This window comes from Onychomys torridus, chromosome 1 (assembly GCF_903995425.1).
Source record: "Onychomys torridus chromosome 1, mOncTor1.1, whole genome shotgun sequence".
NCBI lineage: Eukaryota > Metazoa > Chordata > Mammalia > Rodentia > Cricetidae > Onychomys > Onychomys torridus.
Genome location: NC_050443.1, coordinates 94402342 through 94421490, shown reverse-complemented (window position 1 = coordinate 94421490; position 19149 = coordinate 94402342). Strand labels below are relative to the sequence as shown.

General features: G+C 47.8%; 1 protein-coding gene and 1 long non-coding RNA gene across 8 annotated transcripts in view; one reads left to right on the top strand and one right to left on the bottom strand.

Moving 5' to 3' along the window:
* Positions 1-629: 629 nt before the first annotated feature.
* Positions 630-3896, bottom strand: LOC118585526. The gene is made up of 3 exons (XR_004945206.1): positions 3177-3896; positions 1058-1176; positions 630-736 (listed from the first exon to the last, which is right to left on the bottom strand). It is a non-coding gene; the product is annotated as an uncharacterized LOC118585526 (long non-coding RNA).
* Plekha7 (pleckstrin homology domain containing A7) overlaps positions 3131-19149 on the top strand; it is a 185333-nt gene continuing 169314 nt past the window's right edge. For all 7 annotated transcript variants that reach the window (XM_036190159.1, XM_036190150.1, XM_036190140.1 and 4 more), the window contains exons 1-3: positions 3131-3228; positions 3333-3409; positions 3495-3552. In XM_036190159.1, coding sequence (XP_036046052.1) covers positions 3146-3228; positions 3333-3409; positions 3495-3552 — 218 coding nt within the window. In that variant the 5' untranslated portion in view covers positions 3131-3145. The remainder of the gene's footprint in view (positions 3229-3332; positions 3410-3494; positions 3553-19149) is intronic.

Genomic DNA, 19149 nt, shown 5'->3' with positions numbered 1-19149 from the left:
GTTTTTTTGTTTTGTGAAACAGGGTTTCTCTATGTACTCCTGACAGTCCTGGAGCTTACTCTGTAGAGTGGCTTTGAACTCAGAGATCCACCTGCCTCTGCCTCCCCAGTGCTGGGAGTAAAGGCATGTGCCACCATGCCCAGCACTAATGAATTTTTAAAATCAATATTGGGTATTGGATTTTGAGAATGCTGTAAAGTCAAATGTGATTTTTTAAGGCTGACTTTGCTCTTTGAAAACTTGGTAATAAGATCTTTTTTGTTTGTTTTTGTTTTTCAAGACAGGGTTTCTCTGTGTAGCCCTGGCTGTCCTGGAACTAGCTGTGTAGACCAGACAAGCCTCAGATTCAGAGATCTACCTGCCTCTGCCTCTGGATGCTGGGATCAAAGGCACTTGCAACTACCAACGAGCTGGTATGAACTTTTTTTTTTTTTTTAAAACTAACTAGCACTTTGGCTTTCTTTTAAAAAATTTTTAAAAATGGTTTACATTTCTTTTTATTTTATATGCATTGGTGTTTTACCTGCCTGCATGTCTGTGTGAGGGTGTCAGATTCCCTGGAACTGGAGTTACAGACAGTTGTGAGCTGACATGTGGGTGCTGGGAATTGAACCTAGGTCCTCTGGAAGAGTAGCCAGTGCTCTTAACCGCTGAATCATCTCTCCAGCTCCTGGTATTAACATCTTGAGATCCACCCACGTGGCTGTGTATCAGGTTTTTGTTGTGAAGCCAAATTCTGTGGAGAAGAGATGGACTGGTTATTTAACCACCCAGCCTTAGGAGGCCATTTCTAGTTTTTGCCCTTACAGATGAAGCTGCTGTAAATGATCATACACACATTTTTATGAGGAAATAAAAACATCTAATTTTCTGGAGTAACTCCTCATGAGTACACTTTCAGAGACATATGGTAGCATATGATTAAAATATTTTTTATTTTATTTACATACATTTTACCTGCATGCATTCATGTGCACCACACGTGTGCAGTGTGCTCAAAGTTCAGAAGAAGGTGTAAGATCCCTTGGAAAAGGAGTGCGAAAAGGTTGTGACTCACCAGTAGGTCCTGGGAACTGAACCCAGGTCCTCTTCAACAGTAGTATGCACTCTTAGCCGTTGAGCCACACTGAAGGGATATAACATTTCCTGCAGGATATCTCCTGGTGGTGGAGTTGCCTGGTCAAAGCAATGTGTATTTACTTGTAACAGCTGCTGCCAAATTGCCTTCAAGGAGGCAGAATCATTTTATAGTCCCAGTAGCAATGAACAAGACTTAAAAAAAGAGAAAAATCCAACCCAACATCTACAAAACAGAATCCCACGGTCATTTTCATGTGTATACTTGATATTATGCAACGGTCAATTATCTTCCCATTTACTTAAAAGCCACTTGTGTTTCATTTCTATTAACTGTGTGTTCATATCCTTGCCCATTTAATATATTGTTTTTAAATCAGTGTTTAATAACAAAGATGCTATTTTTCTATGTTCATTTGGTCAAGAACTGGGTCAGAGACAGAAGGCCCTGCACTCCCAATCACCCAGCTGCTCTCTCTGTATTAGCTGCTGCAGAGGAAGGATCCCTTTATGCTTTTCCTAGCCCTCCACACCCCTCCCACAGGTGGCCCTGCACTCCGTTAGGTTCATCTGGACTGCTCCAGCTGTGCCTTCTTCCGGGGTCCAGCCTATCCCCACCTCTCTCATTCCGGTGCCCACTCTGAGTCACACTCTCAGGTCAGCCTCTTCAGACCTGCAGTCTGTGTCCCTGCAAGGCTCGCCTGACCCTTGCCCAGGAGCCTAGCTTCCTGCTCCACCCACTTGCAGTGTGACAGGACAGGGTGTCTTAGCGGTTCACATTCTCCCGGCGGAGTTACTGAAAGCATGCGCCAGAATTGTTCAGGCCCCTGTAGTTTGGGGCAGACCAAGGCCCCTTCTCTTTCCAGTTGACACATTTAGTTTTTGGGAGAACAAGAGAGTAAACACACAAATGTCAATTAGGTGCAAACAAGTGAGATAAGGGGGCAGAAGGGTCTCCTTTGCTCTGGGGGTTCAGGGGAGCCCCCCAAGAGTTGAATACTTAAAAGAGGCAAATGTTACAGACTGAGGGCTGACAGCCCTTCCAAAGCGAGAGCAGGGAAATCCAGACGGCACCTCTTTTTTGTCACTTGTGAAAACTGAAGGCAGAAGCAGCCTGTGATCTCTGCAGCTTCAGATGTGTGGGGGCATGGAGAGGACCAGTTTGGTCTTGGCCCTTGTCCCTGCTGTGAGATGGGGAAAATGAATGCAAGATTGTCCTAGCGGCTACTAGAGCACCCATTGTGCGCCAGGTTCCAAAGAAGCTAGCTGCTCCACCTACTCTACACACAGCCCCTTCTAGACCTCATTCTTTACTTTTCGGTGTTTTGTTTGTTTGTTTGTTTGTTTGTTTGTTTTGAGACAGTGTCTCATAGTAGACCATGCTGTCCTGAAACTCTCTTAAGCAGCTTTGGCTGTCTCCCGACTCGCAACAACCTTCCTGCTTCAGTCTACCAGAGCTAGAACCACAGGCAAGCTTTTCCCTTATTTTCCAGAAGCCTTGAAGGCTGCTCCGGAATCCTGCAGAAACCTGTTCGGTGTTCCTAGGCTAAGAAGCACACTTCCGGGGAAAAGAAGTTTCGGCGTGCAGGTTGGCTGGTTTTCCTGAAGCAAGGGTGTGGGGTGGCAGTCTGCTCCATCGCCCGCGGGTCTCGGGGACAAAGGCTGAGGGGCCCAGCGCTCCAGCCGTCCCCTGCCCTAGTGAACTTTGGAGTTACCGGCAGCGACCTCGGTGCTCAGGCACCAGACCGCGAGTCACCAAGGCTGGGAGCCCACGCTGCAGCCAGCACGGAAGAACACAGTGGGGTGCAGCTCCCCACTGTGTCCCAGCCCCTTCCCACTCTTTGCCTCGCCGCCTCGCTCCTTCCAACTTCCCGGACCCCTCCCCACGTCTTGTCCCACCCCTCCCTATCCTCATCCCACTTCTTTCTACTCCAGCTCCCCTGTTTCTTGCCCCTCCCATTCTGTCCAACTTCAGGCACCCCTATCTCCCACTCGCCCCGCCCCGCCCCTTGCCCCGCCCCTTCCCCCTCCCCCCTCCCCCGGCCTGGGGCTCTGGTGCTGGGCGAACATGGCGGCGGCGGTCGGGCGGGACACCCTACCTGAGCACTGGTCGTACGGCGTATGTCGGGACGGCCGCGTCTTCTTTATCAAGTGCGCGAGGGGCGGCAGCACTCGGGTGGGGTCGGGCGCTGGGGGCCCGGGGCCCGGGGCGGGCGTGGGGGGCGGTGGCGCTAACAGGTGCACGTCTCCCGCAGTGACCAGCTCCGCTGCACGACTTGGCTGCACCCGCGTACCGGCGAGCCCGTCAACTCGGGTCACATGATCCGCTCAGGTGGGCCCGGGGCCAGCGGGGGGCGACGGGGGCGGGGGACGCCACGGCCGCGCGAGTTTGACCGACTTTTCTCGCCTTCCCGCAGACTTGCCGCGCGGCTGGGAGGAGGGCTTCACGGAGGAGGGCGCCAGCTTCTTCATCGAGTGAGTAAGCCCGCATCGCGGCCGCACCTGACTCGCTCCTCCGCAGCCTCGGCGGGCTGGGCGCTCGGGGTTTGTGTGCCCGAGGGTGGCGGGCGCGGGGACGGCTGTGCACCCGGGTTCGCAGCGCCGCAGGGGGCCTGGCCCGGTCCAGCCCGCTCTCCCGCCCGCCGGCCCGCGGGCCGAGCTAGCCAACTCCACGGCTCCCGGGACACGCCTACCCTCGGGGCAAGCGTTGGGCACAGAGGCGGGTGTCAGGGAGTAGGGCTCGTGTGGCTCGGGAGAGTGGCCTCAGGGCTTGGGCGTGGGGGAGGGGGAAGAGGGGCGGCGACGCTAGTGGAAGGTGGTGTCTGGCCGCGCTGGCTGGGATCGCCAGGAGAGTCGGAGCGCGACCCCGGCGGCTGCATCCTTGCTCCTTAGGGATGGGATGGGGGTGGGGCTCCCGGTCAGCCAATGAGATTCCTGGAACTCTACCCGCGCGTCTTCGGCGGGCGCTTAATGCCGACGAAGGCGGACTGTCGGTCGGCTCTGCCTGGGCTAGTAGAGTGGGAGCTTTGGCGCCCCAGCCGCGGGGTGTTGCTCCACCAGTTACTCTGGGTCTGTTGGGCCCTGTGGATCTGCTCTCGGAGCTATAAGGGACACGCGTACAGTCTTAATCTTTTCCGCTCGGGGAAGGTGCCTGTGTTGCCGCGTTCCTCGCTCTGCTACCTGTGGTTCTTGGGAGTGAGAACTTGCCTTTGATCCTTTGCCCCACTGGCATAGAGTAGGAGCTCGGTAAATGTTTGTTTATCGAATGAATGAACTAGCCAAAGGTCTTCCGGCCGGTGGTTTGACTGGCACTAGGTGTACTGTGGGGGACCGTGATTCAGAATTCATTTCTACACCAACTTGGAAACACTGTTTAGACCTGGATCAGAATATGTGAAGAAAGCCTCCTTCCCCGCTTGGGACTCTTGTGTAGTGGCTGAGACTGATGGATGAGATTTATGGAAGGGAGGTACTCACTGTTGCTGCTCGCTGATTTGAAGCCCGCAGGAGGAAAGGAAACAAAGAGTGAGCAATAATAATAGCGGGTAGCAGCGACTGCTGTGCAGAAAATTAACATGAGAGGATGCGATTTGGAATGATTGGATGACTTGTTGAATTTGAAGGCCGTGATGACTTCTTCTGAGCAGGTGACATTTGAAGTTGGAATGATGAGAAGGATCCTTGCTGTGATGACCCCTAGGGGCAAAACATTTCAGAAAAATGTTTTAAGTCACAAAACCCTTCAAGTTCAATGAGCAGAGAGGCTCGTGTGGCTCGAAGGTGACCAAGGGAGAGTGGCACTAAAGGGGGGTCACATGTAGGGAGGTAAATTATGAAGCTGGACCGTGGTAAATGGCTGTAAGCTATATTCTGAGCCCAGGGAGAACTCAGAGGGTTTTAAACGGGAAAGTGGTATGCTATGCTTCGCAGTATTAGGAAGAATGGGGTCTGTGTGGACAGCTGTGCCAGGGGGGCAGGGGAGGAGTAGGAGGCTGTGGTTGTGGTCCAGAGAAGACTCTAGTGGAGAGTAGAGCACAGAAATGGAGAACAGTCGTCAGATTCAGGCTGTGCTTTGGATGTAGTGTTTACAGACCTTTCTAGCGGATCGGATGCTGTCTGAGAGAAAGAATATTCAAAGATGACTTCTAGGGACATAGTTCATAAAGTGTTTGTCACACAAGCATGAGGACTCACTTTAGATCCCATAAAAATCCAGTGTAGTCACATGCAGTTGTAATCCTAGCTCTGGAGTGGTGGAGACAGGAAATCTAGGGCTTGCTGGCCTGTCCTCCTAGTCTAATCTGTAAGCAGGTCCCAGTGAGAGGAGCTGTCTCAAAAAACAAGATGGACATCTGAAAAACAACACATGAGGTTGACATGTCTTCTGGCTTTTATATTCACAGGTATACACATACATATGCATTCATGTGCATGTGCACCTGTACACACAAGAACACACACAAGTACACATGTACACACTTACCCATGCACACAGATGACTCCTAGAGGTGAGAGTACCTGAACAGCTGGTGCCCATATCTTTGAGATGAGACGGCTGGGGGAGAAACAAGCTTGAATAGATGATTTAAAAAAAAAAAAAAAAGATGTATGCCAGGCAGTGGTGGCGAATACCTTTGATCCCAGTACTTGGGAAGGAGAGGCAGGCAGATCTCTGTGAGTATGAGGCCAGCTGGTCTACAGAACAAGTTCCAGGACAGCAGAAAACCCTGTCTTGAAAAACAACAACACACAAAAAGATCTTATTTTGCTGTTTTACATTAAAATAGGAATATAGCATATAGATCAGTGGTTTTCAACCTGTGGGTCGTGATCCCTGTTGGGGTATAACAACTCTTTCACGGGGTTACCCTAAGACCATCAGAAAATGTGAATATTTACATTACAACTCGTAGCAGGAAAACATGGATATTACAGTTCATAACAGTGGCAAAATTACTGTTAGGAAATAGCAATGAAAATAATTTTGTGGTTGGTGTCACCACAACATGAGGAATTATGTTAAATGGTCTCACCGTTAGGAAGGTTGATACATATGTATGAGTCTGAAGCTTGGGGTTGAGAGTGAGAGAGGTTTGCGGATACCCCATTTATAGATAGCAGTTGTATGATGCCATGAGGAGTAGATGATGTCATCAAGGACAAGTTCAGACCAAAAAATTCTGTCCTGCTTTGCTTTCTGTTGCTGTGGTAAACACCATGACCAAAAAGCATGGTGAAGGAAATTAGGGAAGAAATGGGTTTATTTCAGTTTATACTTTGGGTCACAGTTCATCAGTAAAGGAAGTCAGAGCAGGAACTGAAGCAGAAGCCTGGAGGAAGGCTGCTTATTGACTCTGGCTTGCCAGCCCAATTTTCTTATGCTTACCTGTCAAGGATAGTATGGTCCACAGCAGGCTGGGCCTTTCCACATCAATCACCAATCAAGACAATTTCCCACAGACATGCCCATCAGAGGCAATTCTTCAGTTGAGGTTCTTTTTTCCCAGGTTACTCTGGTTTGTGTCAAGTTGATTATAGAAACTAACTAGTGCAATACTCTAAGCCTGGGGATGTGCAATGTTTGAGGTTGGTAAAGGGGTAAACTTAAGAGGAGAGACTGAGAAGGTAAGAAGATGTGTTATAATCGCATTTTTTCTGTTCCAACCACCAGGTCCCAAATAACGGACTCAGAGGCTAAATATGAATTATAAATGCTCAGCCAATAGCTTAGGCTTGTTACTAGCTCACTCTTACATTTTAAGTTAACTCATATTCCTTATTTATGTTCTGCCATATGGTGGTACCTTTATTAGCATGACACATTCATCTCCTGTTCCCACTGCTTCTGGCTGGTGACTCCTGACTCTACCCTACTCCTTCCCATCATCCTTATTTTCATTGCCCACCTATACTTCCTGCCTGGCTACTGGCCAATCAGCATTTTACTAAAACAATTTGAGTGACAAATCTTTACAGTGTACAAGAGAATTATTCCACAGCAGACGTATAGTCACCGGAACCTCTAGTACATAGCTGACGGGAGCCCATGGCTGAGGAAGTAGGTGGGAAACACCTGTCCAGGAAGGACATCACATCTTCATGGGAGTTTTGTTGCAAAGAGGAGTCCAGACATTGGCTGACAGCTTAGATTGTGTGGGTTGAGGGAGGGATTTTCTCTTTTCAGGGGAAGATTGTACAACATCTTTTGTTCTGGTGGGAGAAGGAGAAATAGATGGTGTAGGTAAGAGACTGGGCAGTTACTGGAGCAGAGTTTCTGTGGAGGTGAGAGGGAGAGGTCCAGGTCTGTATCACAATGTCACCTATTGGGGTAGTGAGGAGAGGTTGTGAGCGGTTTACAGTGTAGTCTTGAGCTGGGATTTGTGCAGTCTGTAAGACTCTAGGCTGTTGTCCCCATCATCTGGCTTTCATCCCTGGTGTAACTCTCCTTTGGTAATTCTGTCCCCCCATCTGAATTCTCCCATACTTTCTGGAAGGCCTACCCACAGCAACATTGATAGTGGCCTCCACCCTCAGAGGCTGATGGTGTCTATGTGCTGGGATCCTATGGTAGCTGCTGTGTTTTCTACATTATAATTTCTGAAGATGCCTCCATATTTCGGATTAATTATCTTCCTCCTTGCCCCACAACCCATGAAGTTTTGCACTTATATGCTTTCTAAAGAGTTTGTGGTTTTTTTCTAAACAAGTTATTATATTCTAAGAGTGTGTGCGGGTTTTTTTTTTTTTTTTTTGTGTGTGTGTGTGTGTGTGTGTGTGTGTGTGTGTGTGTGTGTCTCGGTGTGCCATAGTGTGTAACTGGACATTTCCTGTTCCAACCACCTGTTCCCAAATACCCAGCAGCCACTTCCCAAATCACCACACAGAGGCTTATATTAATTATAAATGTTTGGCTGATAGCTCAGGCTTATTACTAACTAGCTCTTACACTTAAATTAACCCATAATTCTTATCTATGTTTATACACGTGGCTTGGTACCTTTTCTCAGTACGACATTCTCATCTTTTCTGCATTTGCTGGTGATTCTCTGACTCTGCCCTTCTTCTTCCCAGCATTCTCCTAGTCTGGCTCTTGAGCCCAATCTCTTCCTGCCCAGCTATTGGCCAATCAGGTTTTTATTAGCAAATGAGAGTAATTCATATTCATAGTGTAGAAAAGGATTGTTCACAGTGTACCATGGAGTATGTAGAGGTTAGAGGACAATCCTGGGGAGTCTGTTCTCTCATTGCATCATGTGGTTCCTGGAGAAGGGGGATCAAACTCAGGTCATTGTCGGGGTTGGTAGTGAGTACCTGTCAGGGTTGGTAGTGAGTACTTTCTGCTTACTGAACCCTCTGCCTGGCCCTGTGTGCTTTCTTAGACTGAGAATTTCTGGATTTGTCAGTAAAGTCTGAGAGAACAGAGTCATGTCTGACTGTTTCCCCAGTGGAAGGAAAGGTGTGTGGTGTTTTCAGGATGTGACGATTGTTCCTGGTACTTAACAGAGGTATTTTGTTTTTCTTTTAATTTTTGACAAAGCCATGCATGTATGCCTTAGTTTCTTTCCTGTAGCTGTGATCAAATGCCTGGACAGGAACAACGTATTGAAGGAAGGTGTCTTAGTCACTGTTCTATTTTGTGAAGAGACACTGTGACCATGGGCAACTCTTCTAAAGGAGAGCATTTAATTGGGGACTTGCTTACAGTTTCAGAGGGTCAGTCCATTATTTTTATGGCAGAGAGCATGGGTCAAGCATGGCGCTGGAGCAATAACTGAGAGCTACATCCTGATCCACAGGGAGAGAGCTTGGGCCTGGCATGGGCTCTTTACTCCCACACATTTCCTCCAGCAAGGCCAGAACTCCTAATCCTTCTAATCCTTTCAAATGGTTCCATTCCCTGGTGACTAAGCATTCAGAAATATGAGCCTGTGGGGGCCATTCTCATTCATAGAGCCACAGAAGGGTGTATTTTGGCTCACAGTTCAAGGTCACAGTCTTTCAAGGCAGGGAGTCAAAGTGGCAGGAATTGAAGGAGCTGCTCACACTGCCCCAACAGTCATGAGGAAAGTGCTTGCCCCACTGGCTTTCTCCTTTTCAAGCCCAGGAATAGTGCTTCTGACTTTTTTTGGGGGGGTCTTTCTGTTTCAATATCAGAAACTAACACAATCTGAATGAATGAATAAATCACAGATCTTCCTGGAAGCATGTTTCCCAGATGATTCCAGATCCTGTCAAGTTGTATAATGAGTCCAGATCATATTTGTCCCCCATTATTCTCCTACCCACTCCCATTCCCTCTGGATCCCTTCTTTCTCACAAGTCCCCTCCTCCTTTCATGGTTTGGTTTTTGTTTGTTTTTTAATTTCTTTGGAGTAATGAGGTATGACCACAGGGGATAGCACATACTAGACAAGTGTGTCCCCTCCAAGCCTTGTCCCCAGTTTTCTGAGATAAGATCTTACTGTGGTTCTTAGACTGGTCTTGAATTCAGAGTCCTCTTGTCTCCATCTCCCCAGGCCTGGGATCACAGGTGTGTGCCACTGCGTCCTGTGTAGCAGAGATTTTAATCTAGAGTCTGTTTCTTGGGGCAGAAAACCTTGAACTATGAAATGTTTATTTCTGCACTTTTGGCTACATTTTGCATTAATGATTCTCCCAACTGCAGGTAAAGTAGTGCAGACATCCCCTTTAAGAAAAGGTTTTGTGACCAGGTGGTGATGGCACATGCCTTTAATCCCAGTACCTATGTTTGTTGGTGTTGTTCAGCTTTCTACAGGCCCACATTGGAATTCCAAAATGTTGTTTGCTGTTTTTGCTCTTAGCTCTTTGGGGGCCCTCGGCCCAGCTCCCAAATAAATCACACATGAAGGCTTATTCTTAATTATAAATGCCCAGCCTTCACTTGGCTTGTTTCTTTTTTTTTTCTTAATCAATTATTTAATTTTGAGACAAAACATGTGGCAGTAAGAAGACTTTGATACCATGATTTTCATAATTTACACTCAAAGATCCAAGAAAATATATTATATAATATATAGTATAAAATATTTTGATATATATAATATATTTTGATAGTTTTAAAAATTTAAACCTGTTTAAACTATTAGTCATTATAACATCTTTAAAAAGAAATGTAAGAAGTTGACTTGATTCTGTAGCCTCTTGTGTAGAGTAAATGGAATAAGAATGTAGAAGAGAAAACATGAAGGAGATGGAGAGAGTACTGTTGTGTGTGACCATGTATGATGGCAGGCCCCTTCCTTTGTAGTTTATGGCTGGAGCACACTGTAAAGGCAAGTCCTTCCATTTTAAAGAGAGGTTTAGAGGTGAAATGTCAAAGCGCTCACTGCTTTTAGAAACTATTGCTCACACCTTGTTCCAGTTACCCTTTAAATAAAAGCCATGGATTCTGAGCTGCCGGTGCTGACAGTCAGTGCTAGTGTTTGTGAGGTACTTACTAGGAACCCGGCAGTGGTGTAAGCCCCACATAGCATCTCCTTCGGTACTCAGCTTGGCTTGTTTCTTGCCACCTTTTCTTAACCTAAATTAGCCCATCTACCTTTTGTCTCTGGGCCCTTTCCTTTTCTTATTTCTGTGTATCTTACTTTCCTTCTTACTCTATGGCTGGCTGTGTAGCTGGGTGGCTGGCCCCTGATGTCCTTCTCCTTGATCCCTCTTGCTCTTCTTTTTCTCCTCTCAGATTTCTTTGTATTTATTCTCTCTGCCTGCCAGCCCATCTATACTTTCTTCTGCCTTGCTACTGGCCATTCAGCTACTTATTAGATCATCAGGTGTTTTAGACAGGCAAAGTAGCACAGCTTCACAAATGCAACATAAAAGAATGCAACACATCATTGCATTATTAAACAAATATTCCACAGCATAAACCAATGTAACACATCTTAAAACAATATTCTACAACACATTGGTATTTTGCCTGCAAATGTATGTCTGTGTGAGGGTGTCAGATCTTGGAATTACAGGTAGCTCAGCTGTTATGTGGGTGCTGGGAATTGAACCTGGATTCTCTGAAAGAGCGGTAGTCAGTGCTCTTAACTGCTGAGCCACCTCTCTAGCCCCTTTCTTTCTTTCTTTCTTTCTTTCTTTCTTTCTTTCTTTCTTTCTCTCTTTCTCTCTTTCCTTCTCTTTCTTTCTTTCTTTCTTTCCTTCTCTTTCTTCCTTCCTTCCTTCCTTCCTTCCTTCCTTCATTCCTTTCTTTCTCTCTCTCTCTCTCTCTCTCTCTCTCTTTTCCAATTTATTTATTTATTTATATATTCAGTGTTCTGTCTGCACATATCCCTGCAGGCCAGAAGAGGGCACCAGAATTCATTACAGATAGTTGTGAGCCACCATGTGGTTGCTGGGAATTGAACTTGGGGCCTTTGGAAGAACAAGTAGTGCTCTTAACCTCTGAGCCATCTCTCCAGCCCCTCTTTCTTTCTTTCTTTCTTTCTTTCTTCCTTCCTTCCTTCCTTCCTTCCTTCCTTCCTTCCTTCCTTCCTTCCTTCCTTTCTTTCTTTCTTTCTTTCTTTCTTCCTATGATTCATTTATTTTCAATTTATACAAATTGGTGTTTTGCCTGCATGTATGGCTGTGTGAGTGTATTGGATCTCCTGGAGCTGGAGTTACAGACAGTTGTGAGCTACCATGTGGGTGCTGGGAATTGAACTTGGGTCCTCTGGAAGAGCAGCCAGGGCTCTTATCCAGCTCCTGGTCTTATTGATACAAAATCTCACTATATTGCTATGGCTGTCCTGGAACTCACGTAAACCAGGGTGATCTCGAACTCACAGAGATCCGCTTGCCTCTGCCTTTCTAGTGCTAGGATTAAAGATGTGTGCCACCATGCTTGGCCTTAATCTTTTTTTTTTTTTTTTTAATAAAGACTGGCCTTGCAGCATAGCCCAAGCTGACCTTGAACTTTGTAGCTCCCTAAGAGCTAGTTAAGCACCACATGATGCTAACTTCATCTCTTTGAGTTCTTGGGAAAATCCAGGAACTGCTAGTTTATTTACAGCTGTAGCCCAGCTGGCCTGGAACACGTAATATTCCCCTGCCTCAGCTTTCCTAGCGTAGGATTATAGGCATGTATCACTGTACCTAGCTTTTTGTTTTGTTTTGAGACATAGCCTCATGTAATGAACCTAGGTGCTCAAGCATGTTAGGCAAATACTCGTCAGGAAACTATGCATCCCCCACCCCCCAGCCTTTTTAAAATTTTCATTTTGAGACAGACTCTCACTGAGTTGCCTAGGCCAGCCTTGAACTTGCAATCTTGCCTTAGTTTACAGATAGCTGGGATTTTACAGGTCTGAGCCATAGGCCCAGCTCTAGGGCTGCTCTGTGAATGATCCTTCTACCTGAGATACTTGTGTGATAGAGGAGGTGTGGGCAACACACCCTGCTCAAAGGCTGCTCCTTGAGGGCAGACCTGTTCACTGCTTCTGAGGCTGGGCACCCAATCGTCTGTCCTTATTTGTGGAAGAGGCTATATCCCCAAGAAACCTTGGGTGTTCATTAAGTAGTTCAGTCTTTAAAATTCCCGGCTAGAGAGGAGACTTGTGTATGGAACAGAAGCAGGGAAGCCAGGAGTGGGCCTGTCGGGGCTGGTGTTTGGACTCCGGCATTTTGGATGTAGTTACTCATTGTCAACGGCAATACTCAAAGCAGGAACCTGGCCGGTAGAGGCTCAGGCAGCCTTTTCTGGCTACTTGGTCTCTTGAGCTTAGCTCTCTACATCTGGGGATTTCCTCATGTACTGGCCATGGGACTAGACCCCCTCTTTCCTTGGCTTCCCTTGGCATCTTCTGACTTTGCTCCAAGGTCCTGACAGGGACCAGCTGATTACACAAGGTGCCACCTAGCTTCAGGTCCTCCAGCCTTATCTTCGGGGACTTGTGGGGCCATCCTGTGCAGATGCCATTCCCTAGGTAGTAGGACTTGGGAAAGACACACTGAAGGCTTGGAGTGAGCTGTTTTTTCCTTGTTTCCCCAGCACTGTGGCCTGAAACATCCTGGGGCAGAGCCCGTAACATAGCTTGCAGGTCCTCCATGCGAAGTAGAAAGGAAGGGGGTGCCATTGAAAGTGCTGTAGTGAAATGTAGTGTGGCGGCACATTAATCTTAGCACTTGGGAGTAGGAGGTAAGGCCATCAAGAGTTCAAGGTCTTCCTTGGTGACACACTGAGTTAGAGCCCTGTCTGGGCTACATGAGACTCTGGGCTATTGGCGTCTCTGTCTCCAAAACACAACGACAAAACAAAACTGCAGTATAAGACAGTGTGTTCAGCCAGCAATTCCAGCATTTTGGAGGTAAAGGCAGGAGGGTCCAAGAGTTCAAGGCCATCTTCAGATATATATATTGAATTGTAAGAAGCCAGCCTGGGTTATTTGAGCCCCTTTGTCAAACAAAAGGAGACAAATCAACAAATCTACATTATAAAACTTGTTTCTTTTCCAATCCCCCCCCTCCCCGCCAGACTTGTCATGGTTTTTTAAATATGCTATTTCATGTCTTTTTTTGGGAGGGTGGGTGAGACAGTTATTGGTGAAATTATTAAGGCCACTCCACGTAGTTAAAAGGGAGGTTTATTTTGTGGGGTAACTTACAAATGAAGGGGTAGGTTACAGGGTCTGGCAAGGGTATAGCGCAGTCCGGCGGTGTTCTCTGGAGAACTCTGCTCGGTCTACCTCCAGCGTCCAGATGACTCATCGGCACCATGCCCTATTATAAAGCACAGTATAGGAGTGTGCAGGCTCAGGGCCCTCTGGACAGGGTGCGGTGAAGGGAGGCCAAGTGGTGCCTAGGGAGAAGCAGGGAGAGCTGGGCTAGGGGAGAGCCGTGGCTTCTAGACTCCTCCAGAGACACCCTGCTGCAGACCATACCCAGTTTTCAGGATGCGCCTTTTACCTGCAACGCCTCATTTCTCAATCAATTTAAAGAGGCAGTGAAGAGCGGCCCACATGTGACAGATGTCAAGGGGGACGTCCCTATTAGCTGGAAGGCCTTTTAGGAAAACTATTGAAACTTGGACACAACATTTCCAGAACTTTATTTCAAACCAGAAATTGACAGTCTCACAGTGAATTATGGTGCTAATGGCATACGTGTATTTGAAATGGAAGTCCCGAAGCCTCATTGTTGAAGGGCAAGCAGGTTCTCCCACTTTGCTGGTTTTGGTATAATCCCACACTCGACCTTGCACTTCCTGGTGGCTTTATCAAAAGGGAAAGCCAGATCATGGATTTAGTTAGCACCAAGTCTGTGGGAAAGCACTAACACCGAGTGTTCTGTAGAAAGCTGGAGGAAGGATTTAAACCTGTGGTTTGCATCACACTCTCAAAACAGGCCCTCCAAAGAGCTGGAGAAACCTCTAAGAAAACTGATTAAAGCTGCTTATGGCTCTTGACCCATGGGGGAGCCAGTTGCCCCTGCAGCAGGTAGATCTGTGTGTGCAGAGGGTAGTGTGAGTCTTTTCTGCATTGATAGTGCTGGAGGATGGGTAACTCAGAGGGAGAATGCTTGCCTAGCATGCCAATGATGCCTGGGTTCTGTTCCCAACACTACAAAAGAAAATAATAACCACCACCCGCTGTGCCTCACGACAGCCCTTCCCTTCTCTTCACATATTGAGGAGACACATTTCGCACTTCTTAGGGTTTTGGAAAGATTATGAGCAGGAAGCAGGAGATGGCAAATCTCAGATCTTCTTGGGCTACAGAGCAAGCGAGTTCAAAGCCAGTTGGTGCTATTTAGTGAGACTGGATTCAAATGTCAAAGTAAAAAGAAAAGGATGGGGGGTTCCTACTCAGTGGTGGATCATTGTATGGCATGTGCAAGACTCTAGGTCATGTCACAGTTTGGGAGGGTGGGCAGCTGGGGGGACCGGCTAGGATGTGGGATAGTGGGTGACTTATTGTGATCTAGGACTGGCATGGCATTGTAGGTAAATATTGGCAGAGGGAAGAGTCTGGAGGAATATGGTGGTGTTTGCCTCTTGTCACATGGCTGTCAAAACATTTGCTTTTTGACTTCTGGGAAAGAGAAGCATTTTGAATGAATGTTTTTATTGTCTGCAGAGTGTTTCATGAACATGATCTGGTTCAGTTCTTACCATTATTTTATTTTGGCTGTAGAAATTGGACTCGTAGGGTAAAGTGATTTTCCTACAGTCACATATTAGTTCAACCTTTCCGGGCTCAGGGGAGAGGCCTGGAGGTACCCTAGCGTGGGCTTCTCAGACACAGAGACCACAGACTTAGTGACAGAAGGGGACATGGGACCACAAATTTAAGGACAGAAGGAGAAGGTCTGCTTTCCTAGGAGACTGGGGTGCAGAAAATGTCATGCATGCAGATTTCAGTTTTGCTGTGCTGGGGATGGAACTCAGGACTTTGGGATTGCTGGGCAAGCTCTTTACCACTGAATGACTCCCCAGACTTTGGTTGTCAAAATAGGGTCTTACTGTGAGTCCCAAGCTGGCCTCACTCATGATTCCCTCCCACCCCAACCCTACCCCCCACTCCCGTCCCCAGTGCTTACAGGCCTGCACCATCTGGCTTCTGTAGACTTTACAGTTGATTCATCCTCTCCCTTACCTACCTTGGGATCACTGTTTTGGTAAGCTGTGTCAGGTCTACTGTGCGGCTTTGCATTTTCCCAAATAGAAACATCTGCCCCAGGAGGTGCCAGCTTCTCTCCAAAGTCCTAGGTGAAAGGAAGTATGGGGAGACCAGTCATTGGTTTTCTGGTCTCTCTGAGTCTTAGTCCCCAAAACACTGTAAGTGCCTGGAGGAAAGCCACACCAACAGCTGCTGTGGCTTCGGGTCATCCCTTTCTCTCTCTCCTTCCCTCCTTCTCCTTCCTTCCTTCTTTCCTTTCTTCCATCTTTCCCTCTCTCTTCTCTCTCTCTCTCCCTCCCTCCCCCATCTCCCTTCCTCCCCCCCTCTTTTTTTTCTTTCCTGGAGCTGAGGATCGAACCCAGGGCCTTGAGCTTGCTAGGCAAGCACTCTACCACTGAGCTAAATCCCCAACCCCTCTCTCTCTCTTTTGACAGGGCCTTACTATTGCAGCTGTGATTGTCTTGAAACTCTCTAGATTGACCACACTGGTCTTGAACTCACAGAGTTCTCTGCCTCTGCCTCTTGAGTGCTGGGATTAAAAGCATGTGTCACTTTGCTAGGCTTGGCTTTTCGTTTGGACTGAGTTTGCTTGGCCTGAGTTGTACTACACTACCTCTCATCCAGCTTGCTCACAGCTACTTGCCACTTGGGAAGCCCAAAGCACAGCCAGGCCCTGCATCCTATAGTCAGTGGCTAGGTGTGGGGATGTGGGTCTGACACCTGTGGGAAGAGTCAGCCTTGCCACCTGGATGCAATCCCAGTTGGGCACCTGATGCTCTCTGACCTTGGTAAATTGCTGGCTCTCTTGAAGCTTACTTCCCTAAAGGTTCAGTGTTGTTAGTGTGAGGATTACATGAATTACTTTTTAAAAAATTATTTTATGTGCATTGGTATTTTGCCATAGGCGTCAGGTCCCCTGAAACTGGAGTTACAGACAGTTGCGAGCTGCCATGTGGGTGCAGGGAATTGTACATGGGTCTTCTGGAAGAGTAGTCAGTGCTCTTAACTGTTGAGCCATCTCTCCAGCCCTGCATGAATTACCTAATAGGAAAGGCCCATGTCTGATGCAGAGTACATGCCAATCAGCTTGGGCTCCTGTACAGCCGTTCACACGGCTCAGAGATGGGGCAAGAGCAGGAATGCTGAGTCCTGGTTGCATTCGGCCAATCCAGGGGAAGCTTGATGTGCCTGAGTTAGCAGCATGTCAGCTGCAGAACTCAACTCAAAATTTATTTGGATGAATAAAATTAGAAAGCCATTTAGTACCAAAAGGATGTCTTTAGTTCTGGGAAATGCACACTGAAATGTTTGCTCTTAAATGGTCATGGGGGAAAGTGTGTTTGTGTGTATGGGACACAGAGTTAACAGTGGCTGAGTCTGGGTGGGGGTACCCAGGGACACTTTATTATTGTTCTTTTGCAACTTAAAAAAATACCTTTTTTAGCTAGATATGGTGGCACATACCTTTAATTCCAGCACTTGGGAGGCAGAGGCAGGCAGATCTGTGAGTTTGAGGCCAGCCTGATCTACAGAGTGAGTTCCAGGACAGCCAGGGCTACACAGAGAAACCTTGTCTTTAAAAAACAAAAAATAAATAAATTAAAAAAAACTTTTTAGTAGATTTATTTATTTTACGTGTATGAATATTTTTCCTTCGTCGTTTATATTCATGCACCACATGTGTGTCGAGGCACAGGGGTCTAGGCTGCAAGTGCCCAAGGTGGTGTGGGAAGGCTGGGGTCTGTCTCCTTCCTAGGCTCTTGGAGGCTGTATGAATGTTGCTCCTTAGCCTGGCAGCCACCTGGTATCAGCTTTGGCCACTGGAGAACAGGCAAGTTGTCTGGTGTTTTTCAGATCATAGGTGTCAACGTCTGATGCTTTGCAGCTGACCACACATCCCCTCAAGAGGCAGGCATTTCAGCTGTCATTTGAGGCACAGGTGGGGAGCTAAAGAAACCAGAGCATCAGTTGGGACTTGAACCTGAGTCATCCTGGCTCCAAATTTAGTGTTGTTTCTACCCTGGCCCATGGTACCTCCAGGACCAGCCACCACCACTCCTTCTCTGCACTTTTCCAGAAGATCCCAAAGCAGAAGCATCCTGGGCTTCCTCAGAAAGACCCCACTGGGGGAAAGTGAGTGGAGCTGTGGTCTTCAGGCAGGTGAGGCTGTGAGTAGATTCCTGGTTCTCTGGGGGGTGTGGATCTCTTCATCTGGAGTGTCACCCCCACCTTAATCCTTGCTTCCTCTCCTTTTCCCTCCTCCCCAGATGTCAACTGACCCAGCTTAGGAACTGATGAGCCTCTTAAATCCGCTTAAAGAGCCAGGCTGTCTTTCAGGGCCTGCCAGAGAGCATGCCCACATCCCAGCCAGTCCCAGCCAGTCTCAGGGGCTCTCCTGCATTTCCTATTTAGACCTGACAGCTTGGCGCTAACATGCACTCTTGCGTGCCTCCCAGGAACCCACTCTACCACGTAGGAATGTAGTGCGGATAGAGGCCCATTCCATCCTGTGCCCAGGGCATTGCTGCCTGGCTTTCCTGTGGGCCAGGACCAGACAGGGTCTCAAAACTGCCATATTTGTGTTGTCTCCATTTGTAAACTGAGTTGGCCATAGTTGTTCTGGGCTGTGAAGAGGTGAGTGCCTCATTAGAGAATTTAACCAGAGGCTGGGTGGTTTTGGTGGATGAGTCATCTATTCAGTTATCAGGTGTGAAGCTGAAGGGTCTTCACACTGGGCCCTATGGACAGAGACGGAGGACATTATACCTCCTTCCAGCAATGCCCAGTGCAAGAGCAGAGAGGACCCTGACCGGTTCCAGTCTGGGTGTTAGAGGTGGGGCTCTGAGAAGAGGGACCTTCAGGGGAAGACTGAGGAAGGCAGGCAGCTGTGGAGCAGGCCAGTGGTGACATGTTCTGGGGAGCAGGTGGTGTGGGCCACAGCACCTGTATGAGGAGTGGAGGTGTTGGGTGGGCCCTGGATCAAAGCCTGCAGTGGCAACTTGGCTTCAGGAAAGAGGGCTAACAGGTGGGTGAGGGGCATTGCCCAAGGGGCTCCCATTGCTGGGTCTGAGTCTGAGCCTCACGGTGGTTGTAGAACACAGATGTTGGCCTGGGAGTGGAGCTTGATTAGTGAAGTGCAGGCTCGGTTCGAATGCAGCCTTGGGTTTGACCCCAAGCGCTGCATAAACCTGGCATGGGTGGCACACATCTGTAATCCTAGCACTGCAGAGGTGAAGGCAGGAGGATCAGAATTTCAAGGTTATCCTTGGTTACACAGTAAGGTCAAGGCTAGTCTGGGCTACATGAAACACTGTTTCAAAAAGAACAAATCAGCGATGGCTTAAAACCCTGATTCTGTCTCTAGCTTGGGCCACATCAGTCCCTGTGTCCACATGTTTCTTTAGCTAGAAAGTGGGGGCAGTGACTTCGTGGACCAGCTAGAGCAGTGTGC